This window comes from Dromiciops gliroides, chromosome 4 (genome assembly GCF_019393635.1).
Source record: "Dromiciops gliroides isolate mDroGli1 chromosome 4, mDroGli1.pri, whole genome shotgun sequence".
In the NCBI taxonomy this organism is placed as follows: Eukaryota; Metazoa; Chordata; class Mammalia; order Microbiotheria; family Microbiotheriidae; genus Dromiciops; species Dromiciops gliroides.
In genome coordinates this window covers 399700013-399716325 of record NC_057864.1, presented here as the reverse complement: position 1 = coordinate 399716325, position 16313 = coordinate 399700013, and the positions used below count along the sequence as shown (strand labels likewise).

At 40.0% G+C, this 16313-nt stretch overlaps 1 protein-coding gene across 5 annotated transcripts in view; it reads right to left on the bottom strand.

Annotated features, from left to right (window-relative positions):
- Positions 1-6765: 6765 nt before the first annotated feature.
- Positions 6766-16313, bottom strand: part of SNX9 (sorting nexin 9) — a 136444-nt gene continuing 126896 nt past the window's right edge. For 3 of the 5 annotated variants that reach the window (XM_043962894.1, XM_043962892.1, XM_043962896.1), the window contains 3 exons: positions 15819-15933; positions 11803-11894; positions 6768-8794 (listed from right to left, as the gene is read on the bottom strand). In XM_043962894.1, coding sequence (XP_043818829.1) covers positions 8747-8794; positions 11803-11894; positions 15819-15933 — 255 coding nt within the window. In that variant the 3' untranslated portion in view covers positions 6768-8746. Of the gene's footprint in view, positions 8795-11802; positions 11895-15818; positions 15934-16313 lie in introns of all 5 variants that reach the window. The other 2 variants (XM_043962893.1, XM_043962895.1) reach the window with 2 other exon arrangements.

Sequence of the window (16313 nt, the reverse complement as noted above, 5' to 3'; positions counted from 1 at the left end):
CAATTCCATAATTAAGTATACATTTAAAAATGTGTTTTGTTCTTCATAAAACATATATATTTAAGTGATGGGAAAGCACTGCTTGACCAGGCAGCCCATTCCAATGTTGGCCATCTCTAGTTATCAGGATCTCAGAATCACATACTCTCCTAGGTAGAAGAGACCCTCAAGACCAGTTAGCCTGACTCATGCCTGAAGGACAATCCCCTGTACATCCTTTTCTTATGAGGGGGTCATCTTCCCTTTACCTGAAAATCTCTAGGGAAAGGGAGGCTACTACCTCCTGAGAAAGCTGATCCTGCTTTTAGGGGAGCTCTAATTGTTAGAAATTTTTCTCCTACATCAGAGCTACATCAGCCTCCTTAAACTCCCTCCCACCATATTCCTTGCTCTACCCATTTTTGTTCTTGTTGTTTAGTCATTTTTCAGTCATGCCTGACATTTGGTGACCCCATTTGGGGTTTTCTTGGAAAAGATATTGGAGTGGTTTGCTATTTCCTTCTCCAGCTCGTTTTACAGTTGAGGAAACTGAGGAAAATCGGGTTAATCGACTTGCCCAGGATCACACAGCTAATAAGTGTCTGAGGCTGGATTTGAACTCAGGAAGAGGAGTCTTCCTGACTTTAGGCTTGGCACTGTTACATAAGATTTAAAGATGAGCACAATTTAGCCATTGGCATTGAATATCACAGGAATATCGATCTACAACCAGAGGGGACTCTAGAGGCCATAAGTCCAATCCCCTCATTCTATAGATGGGAAAACAGGTCTAGAGAAGCTAAGTGATTTCCTCCAAGGTTACACAGAAAGTGGCAGAAGTAGGATTTGAAGCTTGGTCCTCTGATTTCATAACTAGTGGTCTTCCTACTATCTAAGGATGCCTTTACTCCAACTAATTCCCCATTTATTTCTAATAGAAATGTTTATAGTTTTATATGTTTATGTACATATATTTATATATAGATATGGACATATCTATATCTATAACTATTTAGGCTTTGTGAATATCTTGGTAAGTTAATGCTCGAGTATTTTATGTTTTGTTTGGATTTTGTTAGTAACATGAAGAAATACAGTGATATGTATAAGTTTTATTTCTTCCTTTATTTCCCACAGTGTAAAAATTACCTACATTGATATGTCTTGAAATAGTTCCATCTTCATTTCTGGGAACATTGTTGGTGTTCATATAACATTATTATTATTATTATTTTTAACTTCTAATGACTTCACTTGGGTTTCTTTAAATTCATATTATTTGATTTGTTGGAGCTTTTCTGTTTGTTCAATTCTTTTGATTGCTCCTTTTCTTCTTTTTGGAAGTAATTTTCCTTTGAGCTTTTTTGGTGTGTGTGTATGGGAGGGTGTGTGTGTGTGTGTGTAGGGGGCGGAGCAAGTTTCTGCTGTTATTCTGCCATCAATGACACATCAACGTAGGTAACTTACACTCTGAGAAAGAAAGGAGGAAAAAAGACTTCTACATATGACTATCTTTCTTCATATTACTAACAAAACACAAAATACTTGAGCATTAACTTAGCAAGACACTGTTCCATCTTCCTCGAAGTCCCTTACGATCCTCTTTTAACAGATGAGGAAACCCAGCTATGTTTCCAGGAGGTTGCCTAGCCTGGAACCCTGACCGGTCTGCTGACTTCAGTTTCCATTACATCACATTGCATCCCTGGACCAGTTAATCGGGAAGCAGTGCTCCAGCTCAGCTGCCTGGGCGCACATGGCCATAAAAGGAAAAGGAAAACAAAACCTTGACCTTGGGCTTGGATTTGTCCAAGCACATTTGTATAGGCACTAAGGGAAATTTCCAAGCGAATGGTTTCTTTAGCAGTCCTAGCCTACGCTTTGCTTTCTGTTACCACCTTCCCTACCCCCAGAGGGAAAAACAAATCAGGCTAAGTGACGTGTCACAGTGATGGCCAAGGGGCTGAAGCAGCAAGCACTTTAATCTAGGTTGGGGGGGGGGGGTGTGGAGTGGAGTGGAAGGAGGGAGAGACAGACAGGAAGAGAGAGAAGAAAATCCCTGAACAGGATGTCAGATCTGCAAAGGCTTTCCTCAAAGAAGATGCAGGTCTGGCATATGCTGTATGTATCTGTATGCTAGATGTTGGTTTTCATGAAGTCTGAGAAGAGGATGCCTTTCTTTTTTCACGTTTTGTTCAGGGACTATCGTGATAAACTGTCCTCTGCCTGGGCAGATGATTGCTGGGAATAGGACCTCAGGTGAGCATAGCTAAGACAAAAAAAGGAGGCTAAAGAAAGAGGTCAACAGAACAAATGGAAAGAACAACCCATGGGGCTGCAGAGTTTTTTTTCTAGGGACTGCATGCTCTGCATTTTTGGTCATAGCCTGATAGTATTGAGTATTAAGGGCCTTAGAGACCACCTGATTCAGTGGCTCCTAACAGGTGTATCAAGGGCCCCTTTGGGGAGCTATGGAGTGATTTCAGGTCTGCAAATCCATGAACAAGGACACACCTTATGTACACAGTGTTGAACACATATTGTATTACTATTTTGCAAAAATAAAAGATGCTACTATGACTAACAAAAATACCAATTTACTTCCAAGTGTTACTGAATTCACAGTAACTCTTCATTATATAGTTTCTCAATAGTATTAATAACATGATTACTATCATGTTGGGGTTCTCAAATTCTTTTGACATTAAGGGTCCTCATAAAGTTCTTAACCTAGGGTCCATTAACCTTTTCTTCCTTCCTTCCATCCATCCATCCATCCATCCATCCATCCATCTCAATATAATTGTTTTCCCTTGTCATCCCATACATTTCATTTTATGAATTTAAAAACAATATTCTGAGAATAGATCCCTGGGTTAAAAAGGTCCATGACATAAGAACTATAGTCTAATACTCTCATTTTGTATCAGGGAACTGAGGACTTGAGAGAGGTTATGACTTGAGCAAGGTCACACAGCTAGGTAATTATTTTGTCAGAGGCAAGACTAGAAATTTTGCCTATTGCTTTTATCTTGCTGCTTCTATATCTAATCCTATATAAACTGGATTAGGGATCAATTTGAATTTAGTGATAATGCATATCCCCACAGATTTACTAGTATATGACCCTTCTAACACAAATATAGTCATGGCCTACAAAGTTAAAAAATGAATAGGATAGATTTAAAAAAAAAACTAAATATTTTTTCTCTCTCAAGTCTTATGTGGTCCATTATATCACTGTACTCCCCCCTCCCATCACACACTGGGTCCATCATCTGGCTAGCCAGGATACTATATATTGTGCAAGTTAAAATAATTTCCAAACCATAGCTCATGAGGCCAGACCAATGCATTTTACTTTTTAATCACCAAGTGGCATCTTCGTTTTATAACAAGGGTATTTTTATTAGCGATGACATTCCCCATTACCCCCTAAACCTTGATTTCATTCTCCCCCCAATACATACACGCTCTGTGGAAGAGTAGACCTTCATAGGGATTATCTGTGGGGAAAAAAGTGGCCAGGGCATCTTCATGAAGGGATATCTAAATGGAGAACCTATGTAACTGGGGCATAAATATGGAAATACAATGCACCTCCCACACCACAAATTCTGATCTTTTCTACTGAGGTCCCCAGCTTGGAAGGAAGGAAACTTATTCCATCACATCTCCACCATTCCCCTGCCTGGGTTTTGGTACCTCCCTTTACCTCCTCCATACCCATTCCTAGTCAACTTTCTAGCTACATATTGCTGATTTCTAAAGCCCTGAGAAGTCTTGATTCTGAGGCCAAAAACCTAGAAATGTTAATAACCTACCTGAACTCATTCTTTTCCTTTTCTTACTTGTCTCATCTTCTGATTCCTACTGAGACCAGGTTCCCTCCTGACCTATAGCCTTTCTGGCCGGTCTTTTTTAGGGATGGTCACATTCTCATTCAGGTGTTTCCACTTCTCCCCTCACTCTTTTTAACTCTTTACAGCCTGGTTTCCAACCTATCAATCAACTGAAACCCTTCTGGATATCCAATACTAATGTCTTCCCTCTATTGATCATCCCAATTTATCTGTATATATCTTGTTGGTATGTAGTTTGTAGTTGTTTGCATGTTGTCTCCTCCATTAGACTGTGACCTCCAACCATTCTTGAAAGCAATTTATAACTATGCCCAAAGGACTATGGGACTGCATACCCTTTGACCCAGCGGTACCACTGCTAGGTCTGTATCCCAAAGAGGCCATAGAAAAGGGAAAAGGACCCACATATACAAAAATATTTATAGCAGCTCTCTTTGTGGTGGCAAAGTAGAAATCGAGAGAATGCCCATCAATATGGGAATGGCTAAACAAGTTGTGGTGTATGAATGTAATGGAATACTATTGTGCTGTAAGAAACGATGAGCAGGAGGAGTTCAGAGAAACCTGGAAGGACTTACATGAATTGATGCTGAGAGGAGCCAAACCAGGAGAACATTGTACGCAGTAACAGCAACATTGTCTGATGAACAATGGAGATAGACTTGGCTCTTCTCAGCAGTGTAATGATCCAAAACAGTTTCAAAGAACTCATGATAGAAAATGTTCAAAATCTAGAAAAAAGAACTGTGAATTATGAATATGGATTGAACCATACTGTTTCTTCTTTTGGACTGTTTTTTCCCTCTTGTTAGAGGTTTTTCCTTTATGCTGATTCTTCTTTCGCAAAATGACTAATGTAGAAATGTTTAATGTGATTGTAATACAACCTATATCAGATTGCTTTCTGTCTTGGGGAGGAGGGAGGGAATGTGGGGGTTGAAAAAAATTTGGAACTAAAAATCCAGTGAAAACAAATGTCGAAAACTATCCTTATATGTAATATGTAACTGGAAAAAGACTGACCTCCTTGAGAGCAGGGACTGTTTTTGCCCTTTTTATATCTCCGCAGCTTAGTCCAATGGCTGACACAAATGCCTGTTGACTCACTGACTTTATTACACTGCTTCCTGCTACACTCTGCTTTAGATGGTTATCAACTCTGGTTATTATCAGAGGTTCCTAATACCATGAAATAACATCCACTGGGAAGGCTGCTGTGGTTAATGAGCCTCTATCCTTCAGAAAAGAGGCTTCCCTTCTTCCATTTGTTCTGTCGGCCACTTTATTTTTTTTTAATAAACATCTTTATTCATAGTTTTGAGTTCCAAATTTCATCCCTTCCCCCTCCCTGATGCAGTAAGCAATCAGATGTGGGTTTTACATGTGCAATTATGCAAAACATTACCATATTAGTCATATTGTATAAGAAAACTTGAATAAAAGAAAAAAAGAAAGTGAAAAACAGCATGTTTCAGTCTGTGTTCCATCAATATCAGTTTTTTCTTTGGAGGTGGACAATAGCATTCAGTCTCTTTCTTTAGCCTCCTTTTTTATGTTAGGTGTGCTCATCTGAGGTCCTGTTCTTAGCAATCCTCTGACCAGGCAGAGAGAATGAGTTTACAGGCAAATAGAGGATTTGCTGGTTCATTGGAAAGAAGGCTACATTTGGAGTGTTAAAAGTACCTGGGCAGGGCAGTTTGGTGGCGCAGTGGAGAGAGGACTGGCCCTGGAGTCAGGAGTACCCGAGTTCAAATCTGGCCTCAGACACTTAACACTTACTAGCTGTGTGACCCTGGGCAAGTTGCTTAACCCCAATTGCCTCACTAAAAAAAAAAAAAGTACCTGTGCTCAAATCTCTGCCCTATAAATATTTCTCTGGGCCTCACCTATGATCCTTCAGTTTGCTTCAGTTCTCTGTCAAAGGTCATTAGTCTTCTCAGCTAAGATTTGCGAGTTTTGCTTGAGTCTTCTTGGGCTACCTAGCCATGGGCTGGGAACATTTCTGGAATTTTCCCAGTGAGGGTTCTCTCAGCCAAAGCTACTTAGCCTTGTTGTCCCCAGATGGTTACACCAGAAGTCATAGTAGCTTGGACTGAGGTCAAGTAAAGCCCTTCAACATCTTTATAGAATTCTTAACTGCTTCTCTTCCTCCTCAGCTCTGTTCAACATTCCTTGGCTATTTAACTTTTTGTTGTTGTGTGATGCAGTGATGTATGACTCTTCATGATCCCATAGAGTTTTCCTGGAAAAGATAGGGGAATTCTCCAGGGGATTAAGGCAAATGGAGATCAAGTGAGTTGCCCGGGGTCACACAAATAGTGTCTAAAGGTAGATTTAACTCTTAACACAGTTGAAATTAAATTAGCCTCCCCTTGGTCTCTTGGTTTGACTGTTACCTGATTTAATGTCAGAAACTCATTATAGGGTTAAAGTAAAACTCCTCAGGGATGCATTTCTTCAAATGTAAAAGGATAATTAAGAGATACTATGGTGGGAGGGATACAGAGGGAAATGTAGGTGATATAAAAACAAAAGATATGAATAAAATTTGCTTTAAAAAAGACTCTAGTATAGAAACTTCTATACTCTATATACTATATCTAACTCTGGCTAGTAGTTTCTAAAAGGTTATTCTATGCACACTTCAACTATTTCATGGCTAAAGAATTATGGGACCTTGACCTTTCTCTCCTATGTAAGTTGAAGGCACCACCAATCTCCCATCACCCCAGGATTTTCTTGCTTTCTCAATTGGGCATAGAGGAGGGAGAGAAGGTGGGTTTTAATTTGAAAAAGAAAGTAAAACTTAATGGAAAAATTCCTGCCCCATCCTGGTTTTCAGAAACATACATCAAACAATTAAAGTGGAAAAAAACCCAAAACCAAATGCTGAAGTATTGTTTTGAAAAAGTGCTTTGAGAATTTACTGTACAGTTTTTTTTAAACAATTTATTTTATAAGTTGCTTCTACATGCATTTGGTGTAAAATATTTATACACATTCTTTACAATTTGTACATATATTAAATGGCTATATCATAAACATGGCTCTATGGAATTTTATAAAAGGAAAACTCGGGGGGAAAATTATTTATAAATTATTAACAAAAACTCCTGACACTGAAGTGTAAGATGTTTTCACATACTCACCCTCATTTTATCTATTTTTGGTTTCATCTTATTCTGGCCTCTATTTTTCCTTTTCTCTAACCATTAATACGGAAAAATGAAAGTATTTTAAGGACAGTAGAAGTAAAACAGCCCCCAGAGCTAGGAAAATATCCCCTGCCCCTCTATGGTATATAATTCGGCTTCCTGGTGTGTCAGCCTCAGGGTTAAGTTACTTGACTTGTTGAGGCTACGTGTGTCAATAACTGAAGTATAGGCAGCTGGAATAATTCTGTCTGAAGTAAGGCTGAGCATAGGGCACAACCAGTGGGAAAAGTATCCTCTCACCTCCTCCTGAATCACAAGAATTACCGTCCATTGCTCAGGCTTCACACTATCACCTGAAAGGCAGTCTCCAAACTTTTCCACTGTAGTGGCAGGAGGATGGGGGAGGGAGGTGGTGGGATAGTGGAGGGCCATCTTCCTCTTTTGCTGTTAAATTGATTGAACTGTGTTTTTACACCCCCCCCCCCCAAGAAAATATCCAATGGGGGCACAATGCTATAACAAAGATTCTGTATCTGGTTGGGGGTGGGGGGTGGTATGCCATCACCAGCACTCTGTATTATCTGGGTGAGGGTTGAACAACAAAAGGAAAAAAAAGGTTGCAAACACTTGGGGGGGGGCCCAGTTTACTCCTCCCCTCCACCCCCAAGTGCCCTCTATACCTACGACACCAACTATCATCAGGCTGCCTCATCAGTGGAGGGGAGAAAACCAACACTAAAGATGTTCCTGACAGATGACGTTTATTAGTGTTTATTACCCTGACTCCATTTTTTTTTTGGGGGGGGCAGGGCAATGAAGGTTAAGTGACTTGCCCAGGGTCACACAGCTAGTTAGTGTCAAGTGTCTGAGGTCAGATTTGAACTCAGATCCTTCTGAATCCAGGGCCGGGGCTCTATCCACTGTGCCACCTAGCTGCCCCTGACTCCAATTTGAAAAGAGAAATGAGCAATAACCAATAGAAGCACAAACGTGGGCCACCAGGAGGGTGCAGCAGAGATTACTTTGAAGACAGTGGATAGGTGAGGAAATGGAACCCACCTGTGCCTTTTGTAGCTTGTTTTGTGAGGTCTGAATCCTTTTAAAGAGGTAAGGGTGAAATACCTTTAGAATGTGACAGACCTAAAAATCCCAGGGGTTCCCTTTTCACCTCCCTCCTGACCCCCCCCCCCCAAATATAAGCAGTTGTGTTTCAAATATGTAAATGAAATGTATGCAGATTTTGCTAAATAGCAGACAGGAATCCCCCAAAGACGTTAGAGTTATAAAAATATACAAACATATATTTTTTTTATTCTGGCATATTTCATATTTTTAAAGAAATTAGTAATGATCTGACATTGGGTAAGAACTAGAAGATTTTATGTGACTTAGAGATTAGGAATCTATATAAAAATCAATGGGAAAAACTTCTAATTTTTCATTAACAAATCCCAGCAATCTGAAATGCTTTCCAAAAATAGAGACAAATTCTTGTTTTTTTAAAATAATGGATATGAAAAATGAACTAAAAAAGGGGACACTGCTGAATAAATGATGCATTTAGGCTGGTTAACAAAGTAAATATCTTAATTTTGTGGGTTCTTTAAAAAAAAAATTCAGTTATTTTTCGGATTTTTTTTTTTGGATGGTGAAAGGAGAAAAAGAATAGAAGATAAACTTTAAATTGCATTGCCCCAAGTCAGAAAGAAGCACTTCGGAGTTTTCTTCATGTACTTTCTTTGTTCTGGCCTACATCACCGGAAAGCGACTGAGGGCCTGCCTCAGCTTTTCTGCAATCTGGAAGAAAAGTTAACATGTTAAAACAAATTACATACAGAAGTCACACCCCCCTGCTTACCCCCCTCCCCCTGGACTTTACCCTTTTATTCTGTATAATTATTATGAGTTAAACATTTTAAGAATATTTGTGAACTTTGCTGAAAATAGACATTTAAGTTTTTAAGGGGATACTTTATTAGGTACCCAAGTTGAAAATTTGAAATGTTGTCTATTGGCCATTGTCAGTGCTATAAAAATATTTCAATACATCGAAAAAATGGTCCTGTGAAATAAACAGCAGCCAGTATGGCCACAATTTAGAAATGAAAACTAGATGGGGACCATCACCATGTGCAGTGGCTCCCTCAGCCTTAGAGAGAACCCTCAGAACTTACTGAGCAAACCAAAGACCTTTCTCCAGATCACACACGCAACGGTGCCATTCTAATGTCCACACACACAGAATGAATCATGGTTAGTGCCAAATATATGACCTTTATTGCATAAAGGGAGACCGCTGCTTAAATTCTCTCATAACTTCTGTTAAACTTTTAAAAAATAAATAAAACAAACTTATTTTTAAAAGGCTGTTTGATACTTTTTTCTGTAAATACTCCACTTCTCAAGATTGAACCTTCTTTAAATCAGAAGTTCTTAACCTGGGGTCAAAGAACTAGGCCTCAGTTTCCTTTATTTGAGTGAGGGTAAGACAGGGAGTATAATAGTATCTATTTCCCAGGATTTTGTGAGGCTCAAATGAGAGGTCTAAATAAAGTAAGTAAATTTACACATATAATTATAACACATATTATATTTACATGTTTTATGTATATATTTACACATCACATGCAAATAATATGTAAATATAAAACAAAAATATAAGCATAATATATTTACATATATGTAAAATTTTAAAAAATCTGATAAATATATTTCAATATAATTAGTTTCCTTTGTAATCCCTATGTATTTTTTAATACATTTTAAAACACTGAGAAGATAAGCATAGATTTCACCTTATTGGCAAAGGTGTCCACTACACAAACAAGATTAAGAACCTCTGATTTAAACAAAGTAAAAGAACCAAGCAAAAACACCCAATATAGTGACTGCATCTTATAATTTATAAAGATATTCTACATTCAACTTCAGTAGTCCTCAGCATTTCTAATAAGAGGAGGGAGATTGATTCCCTTATCTGTTTCCCAGGACAATACATTCACAAAGATACACAGATGAGGCACATCAGACAAGGGTTGGCTGCCTGTATGTATGTATGTATACTAATACATTTGGTATGTAAACTAATTTTTGAGGCACATGTGTTCGGCACTATGTCTACTTCAGAGCTTGTGGGTGGGTACAGTGAATTTTTTGATCTGGTTAAAACCTTGGTGGAAAGAAGATACTCAACCTTTGTGGATCAGTTACTAGTCACCTTGGCTTTCATGGGGGTGGAACGTTCCTAGGATAATGGACATAGCTCCACTGTTTCCATGGAATTAAAAATGGGCAGGAGAGCAGCTGTTCAACTATATGCAATACAGAGCTGATTGGATGCCTAAGTAGATGCCTAGGAGAATTCTGAACAAAAGCTTTGCTTTTCGTTAGCTCTTCAGGTTTATGTATTTGCTTTATAAAGAGCCTGGTGATATGGAATATTAGCTTTCTTATGTATTATATTGTGTGTGTGTGTGTGTGTGTGTGTGTGTGCGTGTGCGAGAGAGAGAGAGAGAGAGAGAGAGAGAGAGAGAGAGAGAGAGAGAGAGAGAGAGAGAGAGAGAGGCGCTTTGCTTTTTAGATCTGCTGGTACACAAAATGCTTGCTGACTGTGAAACCCCTCTTTCACAAAAAGAAATAAAGGCTCTGGGTTTCATCTCGGTGCCAGTCTCCTTTCCCTGCTGAGGAGTGACTGTGAAGCCTACTATAGTGGTGGGATGATCTCATCTCATTTACTAGTGTTCCTGGTACCCAGAGAAATGGATGATTCATATGCGGCCCACTGGCTATTAAGTAGGGCGGAAGGTGGGAACAAAATAGGGAATTCTTAGGGTTTTAAGAATCCAAGATTTCTTTCTCCTTCAAAAGAGAACAGAATGTTTTTCTGGCACCAAGGGAGAAAAATCAAAGGCATAAACAAAGATCTTTCAAAAGTAGTCGATATATTCACCTCCTCTCCCAATCACTTGTAATAAGAAGTTAAAATTGAAATGACTTTGAGGTTTCACCTCACACTTAGCAAAACTGGCAAAGATGTCAAAAACTGGAGGAAAGATAGGCACACTAATGCACTGCTAGGGGAGCTGAGAATTGGTCTAAACATTCTGAAATGCAATTTGGAATGATACTAAGAAAGTGACTGAGATATACATATTCCAGAGATGCCACTGCTAACTCATATACCCCAAGGAGCTCAAAGATAAAAGAAAGCTCCAATATACACCAAAATCATCATATCAGCACTTTTAGCCATGCAAAGATTTTGCAGCACAGGAAGCCTTAAAAAGGGATAAGAGTGAAGCAAGCAGAAAGAAACAGGATAACAACATAAAAGAACAAAAACCTGAAACAGGCCACTGTATCATTTTAATGACCAAGCTTGGCCACAGGCTGACAAAAGCTTCATTCTTTGCAGATGTGGGCCTATGGGTGTGGAACCCTGCATATACTTTCAGACTCTGGATAGTGTTGGTCAGTTGAGCTGAACTACTTCTTCTTTTTTGTTGTTAAGAGATGGTTCACTGAGAAGTCAGGGGAGGATAGATTTGGATATGATGGTGATATATATTAAATTTATATTATATTTATATAGATATCTGTATGTGTATGTATGTATGTATATATATATATATATAAATTTTAAAAATCACCTCTTTTAACTCAATTAAAAAAAAAAGCAACACTTTACTTCCAAAATTGCAAGTAATACATACAGTTGAAGGGATTGAATGAACTTCAATATAGTGACATTACATCTTAATTTAAGCTCACCACTGCAAATGTTTGAAAGAAGAATGCCAACTTACCGTTTCATAAAACTGTACCTGCTGCTCCAGATACAGGCGGATGACACTGTTATAGTCATATATCCGGTTACTGTGAAAGTGATTCATCTCCGCTGCAACCAAACCCAAGACATAAATCAGTTTAAGATTTCCCAAAGTAAATGACTCTCTTCCTGGGTGATGATTACTCATCCAAAGGAATTTAACCTTGCTGCCTTCAGAGCACACTCAAGCCCTCATCAGTGTATTTTACAAGAGATTGGGTAAAGAATGATAAAACTAAATTAAGCCAACGGCATACAAACATTTCTTGAGGAATGTAATTAATGTAAATTAGTGACTATCACAGAGAGAAGGCCTATGGGAGGCAGCTAAATGGCGAAGTAGATAGGTCATCTTCCTGACTCTAGGTTTTGCTCTGAGGGCAAAAGAGGTCAGGACCTGCCCATTGCCACAGCCAGCAAGTTTCTACAGGAGGATTCACACTCAGTTCTTCCTGGCTCTAAGGCTGGCACAATATCTACTACATGGCTTAGGTACCTTTCATTTTAGGTATTACTATGTTAAAAATGGGACAGAATCACATGAAGCTTGTAGAGAGGGATTCCTGCACGGGGCAGAAGAAAGTTGTAGAAGTTGTCAGTGTTTTCCGAGATAGGAAACTGACCACCCTGACAAACTGTTCTCTCTAGTTACCAATGCTCTCTTTGGGACTTTTTTTTTTTGGTGAGGCAATTGGGGTTAAGTGACTTGCCTAGGGTCACAAAGCTAGTTAAGTGTCAAGTGTCTGAGGCTGGATTTGAACTTAGGTCCTCCTGACTCCAGGGCTGGTGCTTTATCCACTGCACCACCTAGCTTCCCCTCCAATGCTCTCTTAGTTGCCAAATCTAACAGCCTTTTCTCAAGCCTTTCCTGACCTCCTGAAGTTATCTGACACTGCTGACTATTCCAGACACTCTATTCGCTGGGTTTCCATGACATGGCTCTCTCTTCATTATCCTCCTGCCTATGTGACTGCTGCTTCTCTGTCTTCTTGGCTGGATTGTTCCCCCTAACTGTGTGTATGCCTCAAAACCCCATCCGAGATTCTCTTTTCTCTCTATACCTTCTGGTAATCTCATTAGCTCTCACAGGTTCAATTAGCATCACTAAGCAGATGACTGAGGCTTAGGCCCCAGCTCATTCTTCTGAGTTCCAGAGCCACATCACCAATTACTTCCAGATATTTTGAACTGGCATCTCCAGCTCAATATGCCCCAAAGAGAACTCATTATCTTTTCTTTCAAACTGATCCCTCCCCTGAACTTCCCTACTGTTTAAGGGACCAGTCACCCAAGTTCACTACCTTGGGTCCATCCCCAGCTCTTCATTTTCTATTTTGTGTGTGTGTGTGTGTGTGTGTGTGTGTGTGTGTGTGTGTGTGAGAATGTTAAGTGACTTGCCCAGGGTCACACAGCTAGTAAATGTCAAGTATCTGAGGCCGGATTTGAACTAAGGTCCTCCTGAATCCAGGGCCGGTGCTTTATCCACTGCACCACCTAGCTGCCCCTCCCCAACTCTTCATTTTCAGCCAATGTATCCCATCCATCAAATCTTGTTCATATCTCTACGTTCTGTCACATATGACCCTATCTGTGCTCTCATATATTTCCCTAGTTCATAGGTTCTCATCACCTTTTGCTTGAATTACTGCAATAGCCTAATTGGTTTCCTGCCTCGAAAGTCTCTCTTCACTTTAATGCATCTATCCATAGCTAATAAAGTGATTTTCCTAAAGTGTAAAGGTCTGGTGGCTCAGTGGATAGAGGTGTCTGGCCTGGAGTCAGGAAGACTCACTTTCCTGAGTTCAAGTCTGGCCTTAGACACACTCTAGCTGTGTGACCCTGGGGGCAAGTCACTTAACCCTGTTTTCCTTAGTTTCTTCATGTGTAAACATGAGCTGGAAAAGGAAAAGCCAAATTACTTCAGCATCTTTGCTAAGAAGATCCCAGATGGAGTCATGAAGAGTTGGACACAAATGAACAACAAAGAGGTCTGACCGTACAAGCAACCTGCTCAAAACTCCACTGGAAGCCTATTACCTCTCAAACATTTCTGTCTGGCATCCAAAGCCCCTTCCTGCCTTTCTAGTTTTCTCCTCCATTAATGCCTTGCACACGCTCTACAATGACCCTATTGGACTTCTTGCTGTTCCTCACCCATGATGCTTCATTCCCCATCTCCATGCCTTAATACTGGCTCTCCCCCATGCCAGGAATGGTCTGTATCCTCACTTCTGAAACTTCCTGGAAGACCTGATTTTGCTCAAGAGCCAGCTCAAACGTCCCCACTGAAGGAAGGCTGTCCCTCATGTAGACACACTAGTGCCTCCCCCTCCAAGGTTATCTCGTCTCTCCTTTGTAGGTGTCTTCTCCATACCTATGCATGTCCATGTTGTCTGCCCTGGTAGAATATGGGCTTCCCCCTCCCTGGCACATACAAGAGGTGGCAACAGCTACTAACGTTCATATGGAGCTTTAAGGTTTGCTTTACAAGTATCACCTCGTTTGATCCTCCCAACAACCCTGGGAGGGCTTATCATTCAGTCATTTCAGGTGTGTCAACTCCTTGTGATGCGTTTCGGTTTTCTTGGCAAAGTTACTCTTATTTGTTACAAGGATTTTTCTTGGGGGGGGGGGAGGGAATGAATGCTTGATAGTCAAAATAAATAAAATTTAATTGAAAAATATGAACACCAGCACCAAGAGAGTGCTCAAATGCTTTGCCGTTTCCTTCTCCAGCTGATCAGATGGATGAGGAAAAATGAGAAAAATAGGGGTAAGTGGTTTGCCCAAGGTCACACAGCTAGTAAGTGTCTGAAGCCAGATTTGAACTCAGATCTTCCTGACTCTGGGCTGGGTGCTCTATTCACTGCACCACATAGTTTCACCATTTATTTATTTTTTGGTGGGGCAACTGGGTTTAAGTGACTTTGCCCAGGGTCACATAGCTAGTAAGTGTCAAGTGTATGAAGCTGGATTTGAATTCAGGTCCTCCTGACTCCAGGGAAGGTGCTCTAACCACTGCACCACCTAGCTGCCCTTTATTATTATTATTATTAGGTGGGGTTTTTTTGTGGTAAAGCAATTGGGGTTAAGTGACTTGCCCAGGGTCACACAGCTAGTAAGTGTTATGTTTCTGAGGACAGATTTGAACTCAGGTCCTCCTGAATCCAGGGCCAGTGCTCTATCCATTGTGCTACCTAGCTGCCCCCCTCATTTACAATCCTAAAAAAGAATAAAATTTAAAATATTGTACTGACTCTTTCTATAGGAAATACCAAACAAACTGGTCTTTATCTGCTGGGAAAACCAGCCCTGGTTTGCTTTAGCCCTCACAGCTTAACTAAGCTTCCGAGCAGCTCAAAATCTATTTCACAGGACAAAAGGGCTGGAACTTGAAGAACTGAGATGGGAAGTGGGGGTTCCAGACTATGGTGGCAACAGGATCTTCCAAACTTAACTCAGATGTGAAAAGCTAAAGCTAAAAGTGTTGGCAATGAGAACTAAAGAGGTGATGTCCACTAGCTATAAAGAATCAAGTACTTGGGGCAGCTAGGTAGTACAATGTATAAAGCACCGGACCTGGATGTAGGAGAACTTGAGTTCAACTCCAGCCTCAGACACTTGACACTCATTAGCTGTGTGACCCTGGGCAAGTCACTTAACCTCCATTACCCCACCAAAAAAAAGAACCAAGTACTAAAAAAAGTTTATGTTCAAGTAAACTGCCCATTGTGGCTGAACAGCCAAGTGTGATTAAATGTGATAAAGAGTCTGACTATGCTTGTGATCATAGGAAACACAGAAGCTTCTCAGGTAAAGATAAACTCACATTTTGGATTCAGCGGTCAATGTTCTTCAAAGTCATTCAGCTCACTACTATTTATATTTTAATTTCACTGCTATCCAACAGGGAGTTTCCACATTAAAAACAATTCCCTTGAGTACCAGCTGGTGATGATAAACCACAACTAGACAAAGAGTTTTCATATTTACCTTGTAGTGCATACGACATTACGCCCACACGCTTCACCATGTTTTGTTTGTCCTGGGGGGTGATCTTACTGGTTGCCACCAATTTATCACTTTCTTTCACCTTTTCTATTGCTCCCTGTCGAATACAAAATCGGACATCATTAGCTAAGTCAAGAAAAAACAAAAGGTTTCTATATGTCACCATTTCAATGAGAAAGAGGCTTCCATGTTCTAAAATACAGTGAAGCAGAGACTTGGGATTTCCACACTGTTCTGCCAAGTAACCAAACAGTTGGCAGCTTATCAAATAATGGGGAAGTCAACCAATGGCTTCTGAGAAGTGGAGTGATGTGATTAGAACTCTATATTATGAAGATCCATCTGGTAGTGGTGTATTGCATGGATCAGAGGGTGAAAAGAATGGAGGTGGGGGAAATCCATTAGGAGTCTACAGCAATGGTCAACTTGAGAGGAAATGAGGGACTGAACCACAGAGAGGCATTATATATAAATAGA